The sequence below is a fragment of the Callorhinus ursinus genome, unplaced genomic scaffold (assembly GCF_003265705.2).
Source record: "Callorhinus ursinus isolate GAN/ISIS: 27379988/994484 unplaced genomic scaffold, GSC_fseal_2.0 scaffold47, whole genome shotgun sequence".
Taxonomy (NCBI): Eukaryota; Metazoa; Chordata; class Mammalia; order Carnivora; family Otariidae; genus Callorhinus; species Callorhinus ursinus.
Window position 1 is genome coordinate 6,010,515 of NW_027397109.1, and position 25,599 is coordinate 6,036,113.

Genomic DNA, 25,599 nt, shown 5'->3' on the forward strand with positions numbered 1-25,599 from the left:
TCTAAATCACTCTGTGTAACCTGGGGCAGATAGTGAGCGCTGTAGGTGTTAGGACTGTCACTATTTACATTTCCTCATCAATGGCACCACGGACTTGCAGGTGGCCCAACACTCGGCCCTCATTCACTGATTTCCGACAATCCCCTAGTCAGTGTGAAGGTCCCCCAGACCGAGTGTCAGAAAGGCATTTCTGAGGGATGAGTGTAACCACCTGACAGGGTAACTCATTTCCTCAGTGACAGCAGGATTTCCTTCATCACTGGAACCCGACCAGGGAAGTATCAACAAAGGAATCATTTTACGAAAGAGAGTAAAACCTACAGAAGGGCGTGGGGCCACCTCTTGATCAAGAAGGAATTTCGAACATCCCTCTCACAGATGAGGTGGAAGCCGAGTTACTTTCCGGGAGGGACTTGGGGTTACTAAGGTACACTGATGAAGCAAGCCCCAAAGTTGAATGTTTTAAAAATATATGCTTATGTAATAGTTAAAGGCAGGGTTTCCGGTCACAGAGCCTGCTGCCCCCGCAGAATGAAGCAGTCTTTGGAAAAGAACGAGATGACAAAGATTCTAGAAATCTTCGGATGAGGGTGAGGTACGGTAGGCAGGGGAGCCTACAGTAGAGGGCAGGAAAAAATCTCAATTGCTCATTCTCAACAGCTTTCTTCACTGACCCTGAAATCACAAAAAAAGTTAGAAGGAGAAAAGGCAAGATTCCTTACGGCAAGAACTGCTGGTGTGGGGCTGGGAGATTAGCACCTGCTGGAACAGTCACTGTTTGCTCCCTTGAGTAAACAGGGATGGGTCATCTCCCTTCCTTGGCAGGGAAAGCTGCTTCCTCTGTCCATGGCCACTAGTCCTTGCTATTGATTCACCATAGGAAAATAATTCATAAGATCTCAAAACTGAACAGAATGAGTCATTCCTGTCCAGTCTCGGCTTCTACTGCAAGAAGCCCCTTAAAGAAAAAAAACATGTGTATAACACCCAGATTTTAAGTAGCTAGGGGGAGAGACAGAGACAGAGACTTAGGCAGGGCATCTGCAAAAGGGAAATATTTCACTTATTCATTTTACTGTCTTTGATGAATGATTAAACCCATGGCTTCAAACTTAGAGCTATTTTGCCTGCAAAAGTGTCTGGAAGGAAAACATCCTGGGTATATTATATGAAAATGTAACACATTATTTAAAAATAAAAATTTCAGGGCACCTGGGTGGCTCAGCTGGTTAAGTGTCTGACTTCGGCTCAGGTCATGGTCTCAGAGTCCGGGGATCCAACCTCCGTCAGGCTCTGTGCTCAACAGGGTGTCTGCTTGTCCTCCTCCCTCTTCCCTTGCCCCTCCCCCCACTTGCCCTCTCTCTCTGATAAATAAAATCGTAAAAAAATAAATAAATAAAAATTTCCCTAAGTTTCCAGACATTTCAGACAAACATTCTTTCCAAGAGAGTATCCTTAACTTTCTCTCCAATACATTTTTATGTAATTTCATTTCGGTCTCTCTGATTTCTGTCTATCAATGCTATGAATGAGAGAAAACACTGTGCTAACATATATAGAGTTTCCTACGTCAGGGCCACATCTTGCGCATGGCCAATTCCTTTTTCCCTGGGCGACATAGGTCGAACATGTGTCGATGTGCTTTTCTGGCTACTCCTCTATTGATTCTGATTCGGGGGTCTCCGGGTTCCTCAGTCTTCTCTTTTAAAGTCTTTTCTCTTTAAGCTAAGATTTATCGGCTATTTCCTCAAATTTTTTTCTGCCATGAAATATAGCTGGCAGAAGTGCTACTGGGAATGACTAGTCTGAATCAGGTGAAGCAGGACCATGTGTGATCCTAGAGAAGAGCTGGGGTGGGACTGGAACAGAGATGACCCACAGGGCAGGTTGCCGGCTTCACGTGCTGCATGAGGAGATTCAGAGTTCCTCCTCTGTGTCATTCCTGTTAGTGACATTTCAATATGGATATCTTAAGGTCATTGTGAAAGAAAGGCATGCTCTGAAAGAAAGTGAAGGCAAATGGAAGGATCACATGATATTCAACAGCAAGTATCTCAGGTGCAAGCATTGTCTGAAACATAACATAAAATCAACTCCTCTAAACTTGTGTCCAGTCTCTTAAAAGATACCAAGAGATCCCTAGCGGAGCCGCAGTGAAGTCCTTTCGTTCAAGGTGGGGAGGGAGAGCCCTGGATGCTTCTCTTCCCTGCCATGCAAAGCTGTTTCTCAGTAAATTTGTCTTCCTGTTAGTTTACAGGTTTGGGAATGTTACTCAGCTGCCACCTTATGAAATCTGAGCAATTTCAACCTTGCCATGCTGTTAGGTGGAGGTTTCCAGGGTGTGGTGGTAAAGAGGAGTCACATTTACATATTGCATAGCAATTCTGAGACTGCTCAGCCTCTGTGGCTCTCTCATGCATCTCTCAGTGATATCAGTAAGCACCGACTGTGTACAGAGGGCGCTGAGCTTCAGGCCCAGGAGCAGCCCCACCCTTAACACGTTGGCCTTGTTTGAAAAGACCCTAGTCTGGCCTTCCTCTGGCCATACCTCTCTCCCACTGGCTGAGGAGTCCATAGACCCAAGGCTACCTGCCCACCCACACACCATACCCCCTTTCTAGACTTGCTAGGGGTACCCCTGCCTAAACCCCTCCAAGACCACTTCCAAGGCCTGCATGGACCCTCCCCCAGGTCTGTCCTCTGAAAAGTGACAGCACAATATACCCCTAGGCTTAGGGATGGCCAACAGGAGACTGTTGGGGAGGAGACAAAGAGACTCACGCCTGGACACACAGACACACCAAGGGGTCCGCACTCACGTGCACTGGGCTTCTAGCCAAGCAGGACAATTCTGGGGCTGGGAAGGGGGACAGGGCCAGGCTGAGGGCCAGACAACTCCATATGTCCTCTTGCCCTGGGCCCCTCCAGTGTGAGGGGCGGGCCTGTCCACAGGGCCTCAGGGTAGGTGTGCAACTCCAGAAGTCCCAGGAATTCTGGAAGCCAAAGACGGATTCAGGCTGAGCAGCCACCAGCGGCTGGAGGCATGACTGAGACAGAAATCCTCAGGTAACTTCCGAAGGTCCAGCTCAACCACTCCTCCCCAGAGAAAGCGCCTTCATTGTTAGCAAAAAGTAGTTTATTTACTCCGGCTTCCCTGTGCTTCCCCGTCCGTAGCCGCGCCCCGCCCCCCCAGCAGGTTACTGCTTCCCTATTTACTCGCACCTCACAGAGAGTAGGCGGCGGGGGGCGGGGAATACATTTGTGATCAATGGGGTTTGTGTTTAACGTAACTTTTCGTGAGAAGGTGTAGAAAAGTATAGGCTAAAAGGCGGGGGTGGGGCAGGCCTTGGTCACGAACCCCTTCTGCATTCTCCACTGATCCGTTGGGATTTGGTTAGGTGGGCGGTGGGGCGAGGGCCTGTGCCAGGGAGCACTGTTGGTGCAGGGCCAAGTGTCAGGGACGTGATCCAGGTGCCCAGCGGCTGTGCTTTACCTGCTTTCGCGGCTGTAAACCGGGAATAACAGCACCGTCTCTTCACACACCGCGACGGAAGTTCAAGGCAACGCTTACAATCATAACTAACAACCGGCACGCATCTCACAATGAACACGATTTCTTTCACCGGCATTCGCTCATTGTATCCTCACCACAATAATAATTATTCACACCCCCAATTTACACACGCGAAGAGAAGTTTAGAGGGATCAAGTGACCTGCTCCAGGTGACCCAGAGCCAGACCCAGAGTTAGGCGCTGAGGGTAAAAAGGCTCCTTCTCTTTACAGTACTTGATTTTGCCTTTCATCCATATTTGTGAGCATGCACTGTGAGTAACTCTTCCCCATGCAAATAATCATTTCCGATTGTCACTTCTGATGACTTTGAAGACGTGTGCTTTTCAAAGCCCGTCTCTCACAGGGGAGAGACTGGAAGCTGGAAATCTGCAGGACAGACAGAGCCACTCTTCCTTCCAGTTAGAAAGGAGGCTCGGAGAAAATGGGAAGGGCAGGGTGGGGGGCGAGACTGGATCACAGACACGGCAAATACCGGCTAAGCCAGGTGGAGCTCTTTGCCACCTGGTGCTGCCAGAGGAAACTTTCACTCAACATCTCTCCTCTCAAAAAGAACAGAGTATGGATTTACAGTATTACCATAGAGAATAACACGGAACTTGCCTCGCCCAAAACACCTCTCCTCCCCCCAGAACATAATACATACATAATACATAAAACAATATCACATAGTAATAAAGCTTTGGGGCACAGATGTAGTTTTCCAAGATCACAGTGAAGACAACACAGTAAATATAAAATAAAATAAAATAAAATAAAACAAAATAAAATAAAATAAAATGTAAATAACAGTAGTTACCTTGAGTATATAGGATAGCTTTCCGTGAAGAAATTCAAGTACTGTGTGTGTATATATATATATATATAAGTTTGTGTATATATATATGTAAAAGTTTCGCCTTTACTTTCACAACATCCCTGCAGAAGCGAAAAGGGAAACATAATTAATAGACTATACAATGATACCCATAAGTTTCCTTCTGGCTCTAAAACTTGAAGTCAGAGTTACAAATTGGTGGCAGAACCTGGTGCAGGCTGAACTGGACCTACAAATCAGTTTCATCTGACCTGGGGAGGGCTTTAACATAATTTGAGCCAACATCTAAATTTTAGGAATTTTCACCAAAAAAATCCAGATTCACAGCTTCACTTGGAAAACAAACAAACAAACAAACAAAAAACAGACCCAGAAGATTTGGCAGTAATCACAGGACCTGCAGGCCTTAAGTGAGGCACAAGCTTGCTCACCTGGCCCACTGCTCATTTGAGTTACCTTCCCGGCCTTCTAAGGCATTAACTTTATGATTCTTTATGTGTCTAAGATTCATCAATGTGAATTCTGTCCTCAAAGTCAGTGCAACTTAAGTAAAGACAGTAAGAGCCTGGCACTGCCTCGCATAGTGATTATAGTTATATCAGCACATGGTTTTCAAAAGAGTCACTTGTGACTCATTAGTGCCCTGGTTCTCAATGCCAGCTTTCTAGAGGGATTACCTAGAAAATATTTCTCAAGCCACGCCCTCCCCTGATTCAGAACACCTAAATCAGTATTGTTACTGTTGCTTAACAAACATCTTTATTAAAGCCTAGCATGCAAATAGTAAAGTAACAAATCACAAAAATAAACACACCTGTGTTATAACCAGCAGCCAGGCCAAGAAACAGAATATTACCAGCACCCCAGATCCTCCCCTGTGTCTGCCCAGTCACTACCCCACTGTCTCCAACTATCCTCGCCCAACCTCTAACACCGTGCATTCATGTTGCCCGTTCTTGAACTTCATACTAACGGAATCACACTGACTGCGTTCTTTTGCATCTAGATTCTCTCCCTCAACAGTTGTGACTGAGACAGATCCAGGTTGATGCGTGGACAGTAACTGACTCATTGTCACTGGCTTTTAGTGTTCCATGGTGTGACTACCACAGGCTATTTTTCCATTCTCCTGTTGAGAGAAATTTGGGTTGTTCTGAACCAGGGGCTATAACAAATAAGGCCACTCTCTGTGAACATTCTTGAGCATGTCTTTGGCAAACATATGTATGCATTTCTGTAGGGCAATGCAAACGCTAGGCCACGGGTATACGTATACTCTCGTTTAATAGATCCTGTTGGCCAGTCTTCTAGAGCTGTTGTGCCAATTCACACGCCCACATCTGTGTATGAGAGTTCCAGCTTCCTCGCATTCTCACCAACACACCTGCTGTCTATCTTTTAAATTTTTGCGTCTCTGGTGGGTATGTAGCAGTACTGTACTGTGGTTTTAAAGACCACTCCAGTAAGGTTGAGCATGTTCCATGTTTCTTGGCCATTTGGATATGTTCTTTTGTGAAGTACCTGTTTAAATTTCCTTTTTTTTTTAAAGATTTTATTTATTTATTTGAGAGAGAGAATGAGATAGAGAGAGAGCATGAGAGGGGGGGAGGGTCAGAGGGAGAAGCAGACTCCCTGCTGAGCAGGGAGCCCGATGCGGGACTCAATCCTGAGACTCCAGGATCATGACCTGAGCCGAAGGCAGTCGCTTAACCAACTGAGCCACCCAGGCGCCCCGCCTGTTTAAATTTCTTGCCCAATTTTCTATTGTGTTGGTCTATCTTTTCTAATGGACCTGTTTCTTAATTCTGGATATGACTCCTGGTTGTTTATATGTATGGCAATGTCCCCTTCCCTTCGGCAGCTTATCTTTTACTCTTTTAATGGTAAGCTTTGATAGAAGTTATTAGTTTTAATATAGTCCAATGTATGGATCTTTTCCATATACTAGTACTTCCTGTGTCTTCTTTTAAAAATCACTGCCCACCCCAAGGTCATTAATCTATCCTATTTTGTCATCTAGAATGATGCTGTCCAATAGAAAAATAGTGGGAGCCAAATATGTAATTTAAAGTTTTCTTGTAGTTGCATTTTAAAACGTAAAAAAAAAGGAAATTCATTTTAATAATGTATTTTATTTAACCCAACACATCCATAATATTATTGTTTCAACATATAATCAATATAAAAATTACTAATGAGACATTTTGAATTCTTTCTCTACAGTAGGGTTTTGAAATCTGGTGCACGTTTTGCACTTAGAATCTATCTCTAATGGACCAACCACGTTTCAGGGACTCAGTAGCAACAAGGGGCTAGCGGCTGCCATAGTGGACAACACAGATCTAGAAATTATAGTTTTACCTGCCAGTTTTACCTGCCACATCTACATTAACATTCAGATGTGTATATATTTTTTAAAAGATTTTATTTATTTTAGAGAGAGAATTGTGTGTGTGCACGCATGCGCGCACGAGCACACAGATGCTGGAAGAGGCAGAGGTGGAGGAGGAGGGAAAGGGAGAGAATCTCAAGAAGACTCCCCGCTGAGCACGGAGCCCCATGCAGAACTCAATCTCATCACCGTTGAGATCATGACCTGAGCCAAAACCAAGAGTCAGATGCTTAACCAACTAAGCCACCCAGACACCTCAGTGTGTATAAATTTTGAGGTTAGAATCAAGATTCAGGGGTTTTTTTCCATCTGTATATTCAAATGACTATCCCTTCTGTATAATATCAATGTTATCATAAATCAAGCGTCCAAATACGTGGAAGCTTATTTCTAGAGTCTCTAATCCATTTCATCGGTCAACCATGCCTTTGGCATTTAGTATTTTTTTTTAGTTCCCTAGTTAATTCTTACATTCAGTCCGTATTGAGAACCACTACCAAGAGGTCACAAAATTTATCAGTAGCTATGACCAGAAATTTTATAGAGTGGAGTGGAATGGAATAGAAGAGAAAACATCAATATGTACCAAGTAATGTTTTATGAAAACTTTATTTCAGTGTGTGTGTGTGTGTGTGTGTTTCTAAATTGAGGTCTAAAAAGTATTACTTACCATCAGTGATGGTCCAAAAAAACAGTTTGAAATCCACTACAATAGTGTCATCTGTGAAGTAAGTACTTGGGAAAATCCAACTTGCATATTATTTTATAGTCATCATCTAGAAATGCTCTGAAGTTTTACTCTTACACAATTGGTGATAGACCAGACCTCCACACAAAGCAGATCTCCATTTGAAGCAAGTCAGGGAAAGCCAGTTACAGCTGATGGAACAGGAGGAGCTCATTATAAAGCCTGTGACTTTGACCCAAAGTGGAATATGATAATGAGTTCGTGATGTGAACCTTGCAAACAAAAATTGCTAATCTGAACAATTTGAAATTTGTTCAGCATCAGCAGATTTTGTTTTTCAAGTTTTAATTGGATGTCAAATAAGAAAACAAAATTTGAGGGGAAGAACTTAAAGCCAATTTAGTTATTAAATGATGTTAAGTAACCTTCGTTATTGAAGAAAATGCTCTCAGAACATTTGCTTGAATCTTGAAATGATTATTTAATTGTTCAGCCTGTGTCAAGATCAATCTGATCAACATATTTATTGACTCTCCACTAAAATATGTCTGGCAAAGGAATCAAAATAACAGAAATAGACTTTGTTCTTGCATACAAGAACTCTATGGAGAAAAATGGATTGTGGCATATGATTTTCCCTTCTTTTAGAACATGGATATAGTAAATAAAAATTATTTTGAGCCCCTTAATGTAATATTTTATCTCTTCAATCAACCTAAATACATATCTTAGCTGTGAATTTTACAGTTTTCCCATTAAGAGAGAAAGGAGAGATGTATTTGGTGGTCATTTCACAATATATACAAATGCTGATTTATTATGTTGTACACCTGAAACTCATATTGTGTCCTACATCAATTATACCTCAATTAAAAAAAATTAAAAAGCTGAAGACCTGTTTTCATTTCTCCTTTCTCCAGTCCTAGTGACCACATGTCACACGTTTCAGAAGACACAGCTCCAAGACAGAAGAAGGCAGAGCCATCTATGACAGGAGAAGAAATAAAGTTGGTTGCACACACACAAATATATATGTATCTTTTGGGTTTGTTTTTATAATGTGCACCAGCACATGGAAGTGTGTATGTGTGTGTGAGAGAGAGAGAGAGAGAGAGAGAGACTATGTGGGGGTGTGTGTGTATCAATCCTAAACAGAGAGATTGGGATACTTTCATTAAATATCTCCATTTCTTGCTTTCCTGAAGATATAATTCAGAGATCAATAAAAAGGAAACTTTCCATTAAATTGAAACCTCATAAACCAAACACCAACTATGTATTAGGCCTCTGATCTGCTCAGTTACTCTCCTTAAGAATGCAGCATGAATCCCCTCCACAAACTCTCTAGTGACCAGGTGGCAAAAAGAAAGAAAGAAAGAAGAAATGGTTATTAAAATGAACCAAACCCCTTTAACTTTACATTTGAGGGGAATCTGGACACTCACAGCTTGCGAAATTTTAAATTCTCATACTTAGGATGGATGAAATTTGTTTCAAGTTCACCCAAGCAAAATTAGTGTGCTTTCTCAGACTTTAAGGTACGATAATAATGAAATTTGGGAATAACTGTTTTAAAAAACACAGTGATTGCTCAAGTTTAATGACAATCAAACATCTGTCTACCATCAACAGAAAGTCCTGTGGAGAATTTTGGCTGTTAAAGTGTTATACAAGGTCAAAGATTCTTATTATCCCCATTCACTTGCTATTTGAGGGTTTTATACCTAAGCCCTAATTTATTTTAATTAGGTTTTTAGCTTGGTTTATGTTTTCATCATTTAAAAAACCCTCCACAAGATGCAATTTTAAGGCACTATATATAGTAGGACCCATAAAATGATGAGATTGATGGTTGCATAGGGCTTAGGAAAATAAGTCTTGTTACTTCAGAAAGACTTCTTTCATAGTGCCAATTGTCTGGTCTGTCTAGGGTGTCCCAAAGATGTCTTCAATCATTCTGGGTCCACCAAATAAATAAAACAACAAACTTGGGCCATGTAGGACCAATAAGGTTGGTGCTCTGGGTGTGCAGGTGTTTCTAAGAGAAGGGAGACCTGAATTTGATTCCAAAGGGAGCTACCCTGTGTTCCTCTAATCTCTTTGCCATAATCTGCCGTTCATCGGGATTCAAAATTAGGGACAGATTACCAAAACACCATTCTTGATGCCAACTAGCCCATTTGATGAACTTGACTATAGGCTTTTAGGCAGTAAATAAGTCAATTGCTCTTGTCCAAATCCATCTTTATAAAGGTGTATTATATCCAGTTCAATCTTTGGACTACATGCCTAAATTCACATTGGGGAGGCTTTGGAAAGCCCCAGGCTGTTGTAGAGATGGCCTGGAGCCCAAGGTAAATGAATGGTTGCCACACTACACTCTGTGCTTTATGAGACTTTGGAGCCAGACCCTCCTCCCATGCACAGCCTACTGGCAGTGCCTTGGGGGCCTAAGAAAACTCAAATGAACTGTGTGTGTGTGTGTGTGTGTGTGTGTGTGTGTGTGTGTGTGTGTGTGAAGGCACGCATAAAAGCATATTTTTCCTATAACTGTGCAATGATTAGCACAACAAACTGACCCTTGCAAAAGAGGTATCTGATGTCCTTGGTTTTTGCCTGATTCTACTATACTTTGGGGGACCCCTAACATAGGATGTTTACTGCTCTGCTTCAGAGGCTGTGTCAAAGCCAGATCAGCTCCACCATAGAGGATCTCAATAATCACAACCTGGGGGCGCCTGGGTGGCTCAGTTGGTTAAGCGACTGCCTTCGGCTCAGGTCATGATCCTGGAGTCCCGGGATCGAGTCCCACATCGGGCTCCCTGCTCAGCAGGGAGTCTGCTTCTCCCTCTGACCCTCTTCCCTCTTGTGCTCTCTGTCTCTCATTCTCTCCCTCTCAAATAAATAAATAAAATCTTTAAAAAAAATAATAATCACAACCTGATTTTCAAAGAAAGTCAGTGACACTATGCTAGACTAAACCAGCACCAGTCAGCCCCGTGAGGGCAGAGTCTTGTCTCCCTTGTTCACTGTTGTTACCCCTGAACCCAGAATAGGATCTAGTACACTGAAAGCATCAACAAATAATTGGAGAAATGAATACTATATATCAAAAGCCTACCAGTTGTCAATCATGCAGAAGGCACTTTGCATACCTTGTCTTTCTATTCCTTATAACAAGTAACCCTGCGGGATGGACATTATAATAATTAGCTTATAAATAAGGAAACTGAGTTTTGAAGAATTTCACTGTCTTGCCAAGGTCACACAAGTAGTAAGCAGAAAGCAGGGATTCAAATTTAGATCTGTCTGCCTTTCTAGCCCATGTTCTGTCCACCACACCATGCCTTCACCCCAGTAGAAGCAAATTATAGACTGACCTTTGGTCTTTTGCTATAAGATATTGCGTTAGCATATTTACATAGTATCGTGGGTAATCACAAAGGCTCCAGTCACATATTTCTGTGTACAGAGAGGCAACAGAATCTGGGCTTTCTCACTTCCCTGCTATCCTATACCTCTCACCAAGTCCAAATATCCTCATCTGAAAACTGCATAACACAAGTTCTATCTCACTGAATTAAATGGGAAATGCATTTATGCACAGCGAGGACTCAATAAATGTAGATTATTACTAACCCAGAATAATGTAGATTATTACCAACCCAGAGTTATCTTCAAACTTATGTCAATTAATGTGATTGCTTTTAGAAAAGGCAGAAACATTTTTAAAGGGAAGACAATACAATTATTACCTATTTTCCCCTTAAAGAATTTGCCCCTTTGTCCAGCAAATTCTACTGATGAAATTTTAAGTGGAAACCCCTTAAAAAAGGGGAGGGCTTGTAGGGGAAGAGGCATGAAAAGGTGCTGTTTAAAGTCAGAACCCTCATAACATAATAAAAAAAAATAAAGTCAGAACCCTCATTCGTGGTACAGAAGGCACTTGAATAGTATGGATTAATGAATAAATGAATATGCATCCTCTGGTGAGTGCCCAAAGTTTCCCTCCCTTGCCCTGTGTGTAAGGCTTCTCGGGAAATAAACTTGCCTAAAAGAACATCCTGGCTAAACATGTACACTGGTTATAAAAAAGGAAAGTTTTATTATGTTTCTCTCCCCGAGGCCGGCAGTTGTAGAACTAATCAGCTAATGTCTTCTGGACACGGCATGGAGACTGTCTCTGTCAAGATAGAGCCAGCTTAGAAAAGTTTGCTGCTGTGAGGTGAGCAAGTCCTGCCTTGTTCCACATTTAAGACATTCTGACATGGTCTGAAATGGCCTTGGCCATGCCACCCGGAGATCTGAGGTCACCCTTTTCATTTCTCCTTCCTCATAAACCAGGCTGTGCCGACTGAGGGCTCAGCCTCCTGCAATTCCACAGGCTGAACAATCCTTCCTAGCCCTACGATGAATCCATTTCAACTCGCCAAAGAGCAAGTGTTACAGGTCAGAAGAGAGGTTTGGCTTCGACATTTCCTCTCCACGACTGAATACTTCTGAAGTCAAACTCATCAAGCAATGGGCTTCAAATCTCTCTTTTCTGTATCTCTCCCTGAACAGCGGGCCAAAAATGAGCATTTTGAACATCTCTCTCTCTCTCTCTCTCTCTCTCTCTCACACACACACACACACACACACACACACACACACACGTCGAGGCCAACGTGGTTTGAGAGTTCTCAAATGGTAGCAACATCAGTGAAATGGTGCCTACCTTCCAGAAACTTCAGTCCACAAAAGATGCCCCTTGCCTGTGAAGAGCAGTCAGAGCCAGATTTCCAGCGTTCCAGTCAGCCTCGCTCTCGTCAGAGAGCAACACAACTCATCTCTGTGTAAGCTCTGAAATTCTTTCAGAGACCCACCCTCTAAAGTTGCACGTCTAGATTTCTGACTGAGGGCGATCCGTGACGTGAGGCAAAGCTACTGGATGGCACCTTCTGGTTCTTCCTGATGGGATGTTGCTTCCTGTTTCACCACTTGGGAGAGGAGAAAACTGGAATTCAGTCAGACACGGGATTAGAAATGCATTAGTTGCCTCATCCTTGTTGGGTTTGGTGCACATGGTCATGAGTCAACTACTGAACAAGATGGTCTTGCTGTTTGTACCGAAAGGAAGGGGTTTCGCGGCGGAGAGAACCCCGAAACACTGTTGACAAGCCCACACTATCCCCCGAGCGGGTCTGACAGCTATGGCACTCTCTAGAAGCCTGTGAGTATTGGTGGGGCTTTGTGCTCACTAAATCCCACCACAACCACCACCAGCACGCCCTGAAAACGCATTGACTAAAGGAGCCTCAGTCCACGGAAAGGCCACCTCTCTGCGTGTCTCCTGGCAACACTGGGGAGAAAGGAAACTTCCCTGTTTTTTGACCGATATAACGCCCCCAAAATAAGTCTGGCCACCTTTTCCCTTTGGAATAGTCAGAGGTAATTCTCTTTGTTTTTATTTCTGTCAGCCTCAAAGAGCAGTCATCACAATGAGAGACAAACCAGGGAGTAGCAGGACAAGCGACAGCTGTCCATCTGTCTGCTGGAGACATTTCAATTTCAAAGGCAAGTTTGCCTCCATTTACGGTGTTTATTTGAGACGGGAGACCTTTGGGGGCCGTTTGCACTTTCTCTTGCCTGCAGATGAAACAGCTCCAGGTGTGGATTGTTTAAAGGTGCCTTGACGAGCAAGGAAGCTTCGGCAAGTTGGCTCTTGTACCCCTCGGAGCCAAAGCTCACCTCCCAGGTGGTTCAGGCAGCACCGCCCACTCCGAAGGCCCTAATTCAAGGCCCTTCCCATCAGCTGACTTCAGCTGCTGAGACCCATCTTTCTTCTCCTGTCAGCTAATCGATGACAGCAAATTAAAAATTGACTAGAGGCGGAGAAGGGGAAAGGCCAGTCTCGGACTCCCTGGGTTCTCGGGTTTCACTAATTGAATTCAGTTCAAAGAAGGGGGATTGGTCAAGGCCCCTTCACTGGATGCTCGTTCACTTTCTTCCAAGGCCTGTTTTTCTCTTCCCAGACTTTCTTTTTGCCATGAAGGGGTTCAGAAATTTTCTTTTATTTTATTTTAAAGATTTTATTTATTTATTTGTCAGACAGAGAGAGAGAGAGCACAGATAGGCAGAGAGGCAAGGCAGAGGGAGAGGGAGAAGCAGGCTCCCCGCTGAGCAGGGAGCCTGACGCGGGGCTCGATTCCAGGACCCCGGGACCATGACCTGAGCTGAAGGCAGACACTTAACCGACTGAGCCACCCAGGCATCCCAGGGTTCAGAAATTTTAAAGCTTATCGGGCAGGAGGTCTGAACTTCCAGCAGAGTGGTCACTAAGTGGGGCAGGTCGTGGTTCGGATCCTTGTCACAACATGCTACTCGACTATGTAGGGTTGCCTGGTCTTCCTGACCCCACACTATCCCTTTCTTGGTCCATCCTTCCCCAACGGCCGCCCGACTTGCCTTCCTAATTAAAACTGTTTCTCTCTCTCGTGTCTACCTTCCCTGCTGATAAAGTTCTACCAGTCACCTTTTCCTTATAAGATTCCTTAGCATGGGAGACAGCCTGGTTCCTGGTTGCAACCTACATAGCTCAATACCTCCTCCTTAATCAAAAGAATCCCATTATCATGGGCTGCAGTGAGTCACTGTTGAGGTGTAGTCCCTTCTTCCTTCAGGGACAGAGAGAAAAATTAACCTGTTGCACAATCTATGCAACGGGGTGCAGTAGCTGGAGAGATTGAAGTGAGGAATTCTGACAGTTTGTGAGTTGTGACCTGGGGGAGCTGTGTGCCTACACGTCAGCGTGTCTGCCCATGACCCCTCTGCGGAGGACAAATAAATACAAATATGGTTCTTTCGAAGACTCCTTTGGCAATGCCTTTTTCCTTTTCTCTCTCACTTGTGTCTCATGATAAATTTATCAGGTCACTGCTAACAGAGGGGAGAGAACCCTGGGAAGCATGATAGAGCAAGAGGCTTGTGTGGGGTGTCATTTCTTCTAGGTAATACTTAACTGTCTCATTTTATGAGAAAGGTTTAGAAGCGAGTTAAGGTATTAAATCTGTTGTATATTTTAGATTCTCATTAATAGAGGTTGTTTATTAAATCTTAATGGTTCAATGCATTTTTAAAAGTGAACATCACACCTCTGACAATTAAAGGTAGGCAGTTAAGCCTGATATTAGTGGACAAGTTTTGTGGGGAGCAGAGGGGCTACGTTACAAAACCCATGGGTTTTTATACACAAGATCAAGCTTGTTAATTACTAAAGTGAGTAAGGTGGAAAATACCTACTGAGTATATTTCCAAGAATAAAACAGGAGAGAGGGAGAAGAGCAGTGAGGACCTTTGCAAACCCAATCAGGACTCTGGAGGGCCACTTAGGAACTCACAAGAGAAAAACAGCATAAGCAGGACACGGGAAAATGGCCTCGGGGCTGCAGCAGGAAGCTTGGAACTAGAAACTGTGTCCAGAGCTCTGCCAGCCAGGAACAGAGGGTGCATGGATGGGGTATAGACACAGAGGAAAGGGAAGTGGGATAACTTCTGATATTCTATATGGCATGTTATGTTGCAAACCTCAAGCTAACATTCTAGAGAAGAAAATCTAAGTTTGATGGAACTGACCTGCTTTTACCTCCAAGGAGAGAATCCCTTCCGAGAAATTAATGAACACACTTTGGGCCATATTGATCTTAACCTAATCAGTCCAATTTGGGGGGGCTTCTATGAACAAAATCTCTGTTTTCTGAAAATGTTTCATCTTATCATTTTCACAGACTTTCTAAATACAAAGGTTTTCTCATAGACGGAAATGTTAAGTCAAAATGCTACCAAACTGTGTATTCTTTAAATAGGTATGTGGAGAAACTCCTATGGAATATAACGAAACAAGCTAATGTTCTTCACAAATGCCAGGAATCTGAAGACTACATCTTCTTGACATAAAAATCTCCCCACATGACTTGCCTGAATCCCCACAATGGATTATAGATTACAGACACACCTCAGAAATATTGCAGGTTTGGTTCTGGACTGCTGCAAAAAAATGAACATCTCAATAAAGCTAGGCAAGGAATTTTTTGGCTTCCCAGTGCATATAAAAGTTATCTTTACACTATACCGTAGTATATTAAATGTGCAATAGCATTAAATCTAAAAAGTGTGTATATACCTTTATTTAAAAATACTGTATTGCTAAAAATGATGCTAACCATCATAGGAACTTTCAACCAGTCCTAATCTTTCTGCTGGTGGAGGGTCTTGCCTCGGTGTTGATGGCTACCCACTTACCAGGGTGGTGGTTGTGAAGGTTGGGGTGGCTGTGGCGATTTCTTAAAATAAGACAGCAGTGAAGTTTGCCACATCGATTGCCTCTTCCTTTCACGAACCATTTCTCTGTAGCATGTGATGCTGCTTGATAGCATTTTACCCACAGTAGAACTTTCGAAATTGGAGTCAGTCCTCTCACACCCTGCGGCTGCTTTATCAACTAAGTTTATGTCACATTCTGAATCCTTGGCTGTCATTTCGACGGTCTTCACAACATGTTCACCAGGAGTAGATCCCATCTCAAGAAACCACTTCCTTTGCTCGTCCCTAAGAAGCAGCTCTTCGTTCATTTACGTTTGGTCATGAGAGGGCAGCAGGTCGGTCCCATCTTCAGGCCCCACTTCTCATTCTAGTTCTGCTGTTTCCACCACATCTCTAGTTACGTACTCCACTGAGGTCCTGAACTCCTCGAAGTCATCCATGAGGGTTGGAATCAACTTGTTCCAAACTCCTGTTCTTGATACGTTGACCTCCTTCTGTGAGTCACAAATGTCCTTAGTGCCATATACAATGATGAATCCTTTCTGGAAGGTTTTCAGTTTACTTTGCCTGGATCCAGTAGAGGAATCACTACCTGTGGCAGCTAGAGCCTTATGAAATGTGTTTCTTAAGTAATAAGACTTGAAAGTTGAAATCACTCCTTGATCCATGGGCTGCAGAACGGAGGTTGTGTCAGCAGGCATGAAAACATTAATCTCACTGTCTGTCTCCATACGAGCTCTTGGGTGACCAGGTGCAGTGTCAACAAGCAGTAACATTTTGAAAGGAATCTTTTCTTCAGAGCAGTCTCAATAGCAGACTTAAAATAGTCTGTAAACCATCTTGTAAACAGATGTGTTGTCATCTGGGCTTTGTTGTTTGCTTTATAGAGCATAGGCAGAGTAGAGTTAGCATCATTCTTGAGGGCCCTAGGATTTTTGAAATAGAAGTACTCTCCCCCATTCACCTCAAGTTAAAGTCATCAGCTGCACTAGCCCCTAACAAGAATTGGCCTGTCTTTTGAAGCTTTGAAAGCAGGCATTGACTTTTCCTCTCTACTTTGAAAATCCTAGATGGCATCTTCTTCCAATCGTGGGCTGGATCATCTACATTGACAATCTATTGTTGAGGGGTAGCCACCTTCATGAATTATCTGAGCTAGATCTTCTGGATAACTGGCTGCAGCTTCTCCATCGACACCTGCTGCCTCACCTTGCACTTTAATGTTATGGAGACAGCTTCTTTCCTAAAACCCCATGAACCAACTTCTGCTGGCTTCAAACTTTCCGTCTGCAGCTTCCTTACCTCCCTAAGCCTTTGCAGAATAGAAGGGAGTTAGGGCCTGGCTCTGGATTAGGTGTGGCTTAAAGGAACGTTGTGGCTGGTTTGATTTTCTATCCAGACCACTAAGACTTACTCCGTATCAGCAATAAGGCTGTTTCACTTTCTTAACATTCGTGTGTTCATTGGAGTGGCACTTTTAATTTCCTTCAAGAACTTTTCCTTTGCTTTCACAGCTTGACTAACTGGCACCAGAGGCCTAGCTTTCAGCCCATCTTGACTTTCAGCATGCCTTCCTCACTAAGCTTAATCATTTTTAGCTTTAGATTTAAAGTCAGAGACACATGGCTCTTCCTTTCACTTGAACACTTAGAGGCCATTGTAGGTTATTGACTGGCCTAGTTTCAATATCACTGTGTCCCAGGGAACAGGTAAACCCAAGAAGAGGGAGAGCCCATTGGGGGAGCACTCAGAACATGCACATTTATTGGTCAAGTTCACTGTCTTACGATTACAATAGTAACATCAAAGATCACTGATCACAGATTACCGTAACAGATATAATTAGAATGAAAAAGTCTGAAAGGGGCGCCTGGGTGGCTCAGTCGGTTAAGCGTCTGCCTTCCACTCAGGTCATGAACCAAGGGTCCTGGGATCCAGTTCCACATCCAGCTCCCTGCTCAGCGGGGAGCCTGCTTCTCCCCCTGTCTGCAGCTCCCCCTGCTTGTGCTCTCTCTCTCACCCTCTCTCTCTCTCTGACAAATCAATAAAATCTTTTAAAAAAAAGTCTGAAATATTGCGAGAATTGCCAAAATGTGAGAGAGACACAAAGTGAGCAAATGTCATTGGGAAAATGGTACCGATAGACTTGCTTGACGACCCAGCGCAAGGTTGCCACAAACTTTCAATTTGTAAAAAAAATGCATTGTCTACGAAACACAGTAAAGTCAAGTGCAATAATACAGGTATGCCCGCATGGGACCTGAATGGAGTCTCCCTTTCCCCTACCCACCAGGTTCCACACTCTCCCTGGCCCAGTGTTACAAGATTCCCTGGCAGATAATTTGAAAAAAAGTAAGAAAAGGGAAGAGCAGATCACCAGAACTAATGGTTCTCATACATTGGTACTCGAGTGCCGCTCATCACCCTCTGACACATGCGACTTCTTACTTATTGACTTGTTTATGACCTCTCTCCTGAATTAGAATGTTAGCACCCTGGGGGCTGGAGTTTTTGTCTGCCTTGTTCACTGCTGAATCCTCAGAGTCAGAACAATTCTTGGCACAGAGTCCACGCTCAGTGCAGAATAGGGTACCTTTAGGATTGTGTCTCTTCCCATCTAACACAACAGATAGTTACTTTTTTCAAAGGCAAATTCGTTGGGCTTTCTCAAAACTTCCAAGTGGGTACTGGGTGTCATGAAGATGGCCAGTTCTACTCTGAGTTTGTTGGGAGAGGGGGGAGAGTTTTCCCTCCAAGACTTAGGTCTGTCACATACCAAGTACTTGGAGCAAAGCGTTTTAAGAATCCATCTGGCACAACCTCTGGGAAGGCTATGGAGCTCTTTACCAGCCAGATCACGCATTGTCATGTAAGCTGTCTCTCCACAGCCTCTTTGTCTGCAGCCCTCACTGAGGGATGGCCAGAAGGTCTGTGCATATGGCCCCTGGCCACGGGTGTGGCTGAAGTTGATAGGGCAGGCCACATCTCTACTTGCCTCCTCCAGAAAGTTTTTGTTGCTAAAGCCTCGTCCCACTTTGTGCTAACTAGTGACTTATGCTTATTAGCTGTGTGACTCCAGGCAAGTCACCTAATGTCTCAGTCCTTCGGGCTTCTCACATGCAAAATGAGGAAAATAACAGCAATACCTCAGAGTTGTAGAAGCGTTAAATGAGTTAATATACATAAAAGCACTTAGGAGAGTACCTGGCATATGGGAAGCCCTCTGTGAACATTAGCTATGATGATAATTATAATTACTATTATTAATTTATATCATCTATGAGCTTTATTCCTATGTTGCTTTGTAAGAGACCTTATTTCATGCATATAGACTTAGTTTCTCCAATTAAATCTTGAGTAAAAGTCTCTAAGTAGCACCCTGACCACTCTCTGAACATATTATTCATTCATTCATTCATCAAGTATTTCTTGGGTTCATACTATGTGCCAGGCACATCATATCTTTTGGAGGAGCTGAGGATCTCAAGAATAAAAATATAGCATGATTGCCCAAACCGATACAGACACACACTCATACAGACCTCCTGTACAGGGGACAGAGGGAAATCTACATATGTGTATGTGGTGTGGGTATATTGATATGCTCTGCATAGGTACAAATTGGGACCACAGAAGAGATGGACTCTCAGACATTTACTATTTCATATCCCACATGCAGGCAAGCATTGCCGTGGATTTTAAGAGGAGCTAAGACTGCACAATATGGCATCAGGAAGCAGACAGAAGTGGGCAGAAAAGTTTTCATCCCCAGAACAACTAATCCCATGAGTGACCTCAGTCTGTGAAGGCAGAACGTAGTAGCTTTAACATCCGTGCTCCCTTTATCTAGCATTGTGTTGGGCATCAGTGTAAATATTCCATGTGCTTTGAATAGACTTGAACGAGCTGCATCAGCACTTACACTGGTAGGTAGGAGGCAGTGGGAGTTAAGAGGGAGATGGATGTCTTGGTAAATGCCTGGGCTGTCAATACCGTGTTATATGTGACAGATAATGAAAACACAATGCCCCTTACCCATTCAGTCATCATTCATTCAATAAATGTACTATACAAGATGCATGACACACAAAGGTGGAGACAATGTCCCTGCCCTCAAGGAGGTCACCATCTATCTTTGCCCTCTTACTCCGTTCTCCCTCCTATCCCATACCTTACATACCACCTGCCAACAAGGAATCAGGAGAAGATCTGTTTGGCTAACCTGAGACACCCAAGAATGGGTACCTCTCTTCAGCTTGTGAATTCTTGGGTATGATTTTTTTTTAAAAAGCCAAACTGAGTTTCATGAAGTCAGCCAGCTAAGACTCATTCCCAAGAACAAGACACTCCCTCATCTGCCTGCTTCATAAAAGACCGATTATTCCATGGGGCACTGGAAATACAGCCCAGGCTTGAGGGTAAGAGTGTTGACCACCTGCGGGATCATGGCTATTGGACTGGCTCGGTCACTCTTTGGTCATTTCCAGACTCCCTCTGGTGGAGTTCTAAACCAAATGTATTTCCCCTCATCAGTTGCTTTTGTACCACCAAAGCACCCACAGTAACCAGAGAACATTCCAGGGCAACTAAGGATGGTATTGAGATCCCTATCCCGGGGGGGGGGGGGGGGGCTGTTTCCCTTTTCCTTTCTGGTCCCTGAGGTAGAGCTGTTCTCCTGCACGTTGCTTCCAAGTAATCTTAAAACATAGCCTTTATCAAATTATGTCCTTGCTCCAGAATTTATGGCTTCTTTATGCTAACCTAACCGTCTAGGACTGCCCATTTCCTAAACTCCCCTCCAAAATGTGATTCCCCACCTAGCCTATCCCACTTTTTCTCTTCACTGTACCCCAATACAGTGAGCCTCTAGGCTGAGCCCGTGGCTATGTTCACTCTGACCTTTGCTCATGCCCCATCTGTGATCCCTCCTCATCCAAGACCCAATCATTTCCTCTGGGAAATTCTGCCTCTCAAATCAACTTTAATCACCCTTTCTCTTCCTCAAGCCTTTACACTTATCCAACACACACCATTACCCCATTTTACGTGCAGCCCCAGTTTTTACCCGTATAGCACAAAATACTTCCATAAGACAACTCGATCAGTGTGTGTGTGTGTGAATCCATATATACACAAGCAGGTATATGCCTTGTCTCCACTAGGCTGTAAACACCCTATGAGCCCAGATAGCCCAGAAACACAGGAGACCCTCAATAAGTCTTAGTTAAAGCTCTGGTAACACTCCTTCCCCCTTTGTTTTAAGCTATATGTACCTTCTGCTGCTGCTTTTCCTCCTTCCATGGTATTTCCATTCCTTCAACAATTACTTATCGAGCACCTCCTATGTGCCTAAAAATAGGGAAATCTCAGTGAACAAGGCAGTGATGGTCCCTGCTTTCTAGCTACTTAGAGTCTCGAGCCTTGGCTAAGGCTGGAAAGGGAAGCAGGTTCCCTGAATATCAGCAGCCTTTTGTTCTCCCTCTGTGGGAGACCGTCCACAGGTCCACTACATAGCGAGGGCTAGGGTCTAACACTTCCGAGGACACTAAAGGGATTATGAGCAAAATACCACACACCACGTTGATTATAAAATGTTTTTCACTGCCTTCTCCTGAGATCTTGCATCAGGAAAGATCACCACCCCCCCTTTTATTAACCTCTTTTACATTAGGCTGGTTTTGAATTTGACCTTCAGATGTCACATAACTTGTTTCACTATTGGGTGCTGTCTGGAAGTGTTCAATAAGATAGGATGATTTCTGTTCCTTCACACAACAGATGTCTCATAACACAGCTACACCTGCCAAATATTAGTTTCTCTTTAAAGAAACCAGGTATAAAAATTAAGTTTTACTAAAAACTAATGTCACCAAATGTTTACATGAATAATTGATAATGTTCATTCATTCACACGTTTATGGAGCTCCTATCAGAGCAGTTTTGACACCAGTAAGTATGGTTACAATAAAAATAGTTTGCTTGATCATATTAAACTGTCTGCAAGGCCCATTTGCAAAATAGAATACCAGCCATGTATAATTAAATCTCTGGCCTAAACTTTAGAGGATATATTGTCTGCAGGGAAATTAGCCGCAATAACTCTGGTCCAAACTTTTTGTTATTTACATTTTTAAAATCAAAATCAACCAACCAACCATTCAACAAACAAATGCAAATACAAAATATGAAAATAATTATTCTAATAAGCACTAAGGGCTTCAGATGTTAGTTAAATTTTTTTAAAAATCTTTTTTCAAAGCTGAAAAGAAGACCATCTGATTGTCAGTAGCAATCAATACCCCTTTGGCCTCAAATATGCTCTTTATCAAGGTAACATAGCAATCAGAACAGATCAGAAAACTCTTGGACTATTAAACTTCATTACTGGGTTTCAGCAGGAACAATGTAAAGCAAAGATCCTCATATGGTCACACGTGTAATAGAAGTACGTATAAATCATGCATAATTTCATAGTAACAACGATGGCTTGTGGCTCCCATAACTGGTGACCACCAGAGGGGCTGATCCCATATATTGAAGCAATTCTGCCATTCCATTCCTTACATATCAGCAATGATGCATACTGATGATCAGATACCCAGATATATGCCACGCTAATACCACGTAAATATAAAACAAGGAGCTAATTAGGACAGAAATACCATTTGACTCTTCTACAGTTCCAATCATTGTTATTAAGATAGATTACTATTCTTGTAAGGGTACTTTCTGTATATGTGACATATTTATCCTGGTCTAAACCAGTAGCTCATTTTTTTAAATGTAATCCACAATACATACCTTTTACATCATGACCTAATACAAATATACCTACAAATATATATAACTCAAACCAAAGTTTCACAAAACAATACTTATCCATACTATTTGTGATGTACTCTATTGTCTATTCTAGTCTAATCTTGACTCTAAAAACTGTCGGTCTGGATCTACTACATTGGTTTATTACTGATCCATTAATGGATGATGGAGCACAATTTACAGGGTTCAAAACTACCTAATTGGATTGCTTTACCCTTTCTATAATTCAACATGCTACTCAGATTTTTCTTTCTCATTCCAGTTAATTTAAAGACATTTTCTGATGAACTAAAAGAAAAATTGAGGTGAGCGTCAAATTTTAGAGGGCAATTTCAGTCTCCAAACTATGGCTACATGGAAGAGGGTCCAACTACTGAGTCTAAGCCCATGCTGGGGCCCTTGATAAATTTTCTTGAATTTTAGAGTAAGTAAAGGCATATTTTCAGTGTTTGTTTTTTTTTTTTTTTTTTTCAAGTAGGGATAATAACTTTTACCTGACAAAAACAAAGCCTACTCAAAGAGGCCTCATGGCCGGAGTTACAAAGGCCATAGGAGCTTGCCCATTTCTGGACAGTCTCTAGGGCTCCCTGCTGAGCCCCCTGCCACAGAGAACAGCAGTAATCTGGGCTAGATCTCTGTTCACTTGGGTGGGGTTAATATCCAGAAAAGATGGAGCCAACCCAGTGATTCACAAAAACCCACGCAGGCAAAGGCAAAGATGGGAAACAGCTTGGTACTCTAGCCCTGGGACGCGCCTGACTTGGCAAGGCCCACTACCGTGAGCTGCAGCCAAGGGGAGGCAGCTCAGTCAAGGACACGGCTTCGGTCTGTGCGGGGGCAGGGGCAGGACCTCAGCCTGAGTGGGGATAGAGCCAGGGCCTCAGCCTGCGTGGGGACAGGGACACACTTCAGTCTGCGTGGGGATATGGACCTGGGACGAGGCCTGGGCGGAGACAGGGATGGAGGGAACGGCCTCGGCTTTCGTGGGGACAGGGACAGGGTCTCGGCCTACGTCGGGACAGGGACGCAGGACACGGCCTCCGCCTGCGTGGGGACACGGCCTTGGCTGTGCAGGGACAGGGACACGGGCTCAGTCTGCGTAGGGACATGGACCTGGGACAAGGCCTAGGCGGAGCCAGGGTACGGCCTCGGCCTGCGTGGGGAAAGGGGCCCGGCTCAGCCTGTGCAGCACCGGCCCTGGCACCCGCGAGGTCTGCCCGCCCCGCATACACCCGGACCGGCAGGGTCTGGGAGCCTCATCCTTCCCCCGCACCTTTCTCCTCTGTTCAGAGGCCGAGACTTGAGTGCGCCCAGCCTGGGCCAGGGGTCAGCACAGCGGTGCATCCTGGGAGGAGGACTCCTCCAGGCCTGGGGGCGTGGTGGGGGGGCGGGAGTGGGAGCCGGGGTGGGGGTGGGGAGCCCCAGCAGGCAACCCGAATACTGCACGGGAATGACAACAGCATCCTGTGTGGGTGCCCCGTTCATGGCAGGTACTGTACCTGGCCTGCACTTGGCTTAATGGGCACCTGACCTTGTAACACAGACCTGTAACACGGGCTGAGTAACTTGCCGGAGCTGTCCTGCTAGTGCATAGCACAACTGGGATTCCAATCTGGGTTTTTTTTGTAATTCCAAACACGACGTGCTTGTTACTGCACTACACAACCTCTCCAGAGGGTAAATAACATTGTAACTGGTCTGTAGACTGTTCACAACTTCCGGGTCCAGGGAGAGGCAGCTGGAAGGAGTTCTAGAATAATTCTTCAAGCCCGGGTAGGCAGCGATCTCCTATAAGGTTGAATGAACAGCCATAGATCAACACATAGAATACAGGTAAAAAGGAGCAATGAAAAATCTCCAGGAAAAGAGGAAGAGCATTATTTTTTTGAATATTTGATTAAAATATAAATCTATGAAAATGATTTATAGAGGAGATAGTATAGTGTGGTAGTTGGGAAAACAGGCTTTGGAAACAGACAGCCCTGGGTTCAAATTCTGACTCTTCAATTTACTGACTTTGGGTTATGTGGCCTCGGGCTTTTTAATGTTTTTTATAGCCTTTTAAAAAGCTAATTTCCTCATGAGTAAAATAAGGATAATAATTCCTCCTTGCAGGGTGTCCTAAGGATTATATGATATAAAGTCTATAAAATGTTTAGTATAAGATCTGGTAAAAATAAGTCCTGAGAAAATGATAGTTATTTTTGCTATGTAAGTGCACAAAAAGTTTGAGGTGATGTATGTTCCTAATAATTAAACAACTTAATTATTAAGTTTTATTAAGTCTTAAGTCTTAATACATTTTCCACGAAATAAAAGTGAAAAGGCATCAAGGAGAGCCCAGGATGAGATAAAATGGCAATCAAGGATTTGAGATATGGGCAGAGATAGATGAAAGATTTCAAGGAAGTGGAAGAATAATCACAGATTTAATACCTGCTTTGGAGATGATGATGAGTTGAACTGACATTGGAGAAAATCAAATCAGGTATAAAGAAGTGAAGAGTTCAGTCATTCTCCCAGAGTACACAGAAGAACAAACATCAAGGTGCTAAGAGAGGAAGGTAAGCATGGGGATAAAAGCAGAAACTCCATCTACAGAAAGGGGAACCCTCCTACACTGTCGGTGGGAATGCAAGCTGGTGCAACCACTCTGGAAAACAGTATGGAGGTTCCTCAAACAGTTGAAATTAGAGCTACCGTTCGATCCAGCAATTGCACTACTGGGTATTTACCACAAAGATACAAATGTAGGGACCCGAAGGGGTACGTGCACCCCAGTGTTTATAGCAGCAATGTCCACAATAGTCAAACTGTGGAAAGAGCCAAGATGTCCATCGACAGATGAATGGATAAAGAAGATGTGGTATATATACACAATGGAATATTCTGCAGCCATCAAAAGGAATGAGATCTTGCCATTTGCAAGGACGTGGATGGAACTGGAGGGTGTTATGCTGAGTGAAATAAGTCAATCAGAGAAAGACATGTATCATATGACCTCACTG

The 25,599-nt window shown here is 43.5% G+C and overlaps 1 protein-coding gene across 4 annotated transcripts in view; it reads right to left on the reverse strand.

Moving 5' to 3' along the window:
• The window catches only part of CERS3 (ceramide synthase 3), a 115,217-nt gene extending 90,954 nt beyond the window's left edge, over positions 1-24,263 (reverse strand). Inside the window, exons 1-3 of one of the 4 annotated variants that reach the window (XM_073882502.1) lie at positions 23,865-23,907; positions 21,043-21,118; positions 4,371-4,489 (exon numbers count right to left, since the gene is read on the reverse strand). In XM_073882502.1, coding sequence (XP_073738603.1) covers positions 4,371-4,489; positions 21,043-21,081 — 158 coding nt within the window. In that variant the 5' untranslated portion in view covers positions 21,082-21,118; positions 23,865-23,907. Of the gene's footprint in view, positions 1-4,370; positions 4,490-21,042; positions 21,119-23,864; positions 23,912-24,136 lie in introns of those variants that run through there. The other 3 variants (XM_073882504.1, XM_025893110.2, XM_073882503.1) reach the window with 3 other exon arrangements.
• Positions 24,264-25,599: the final 1,336 nt, after the last annotated feature.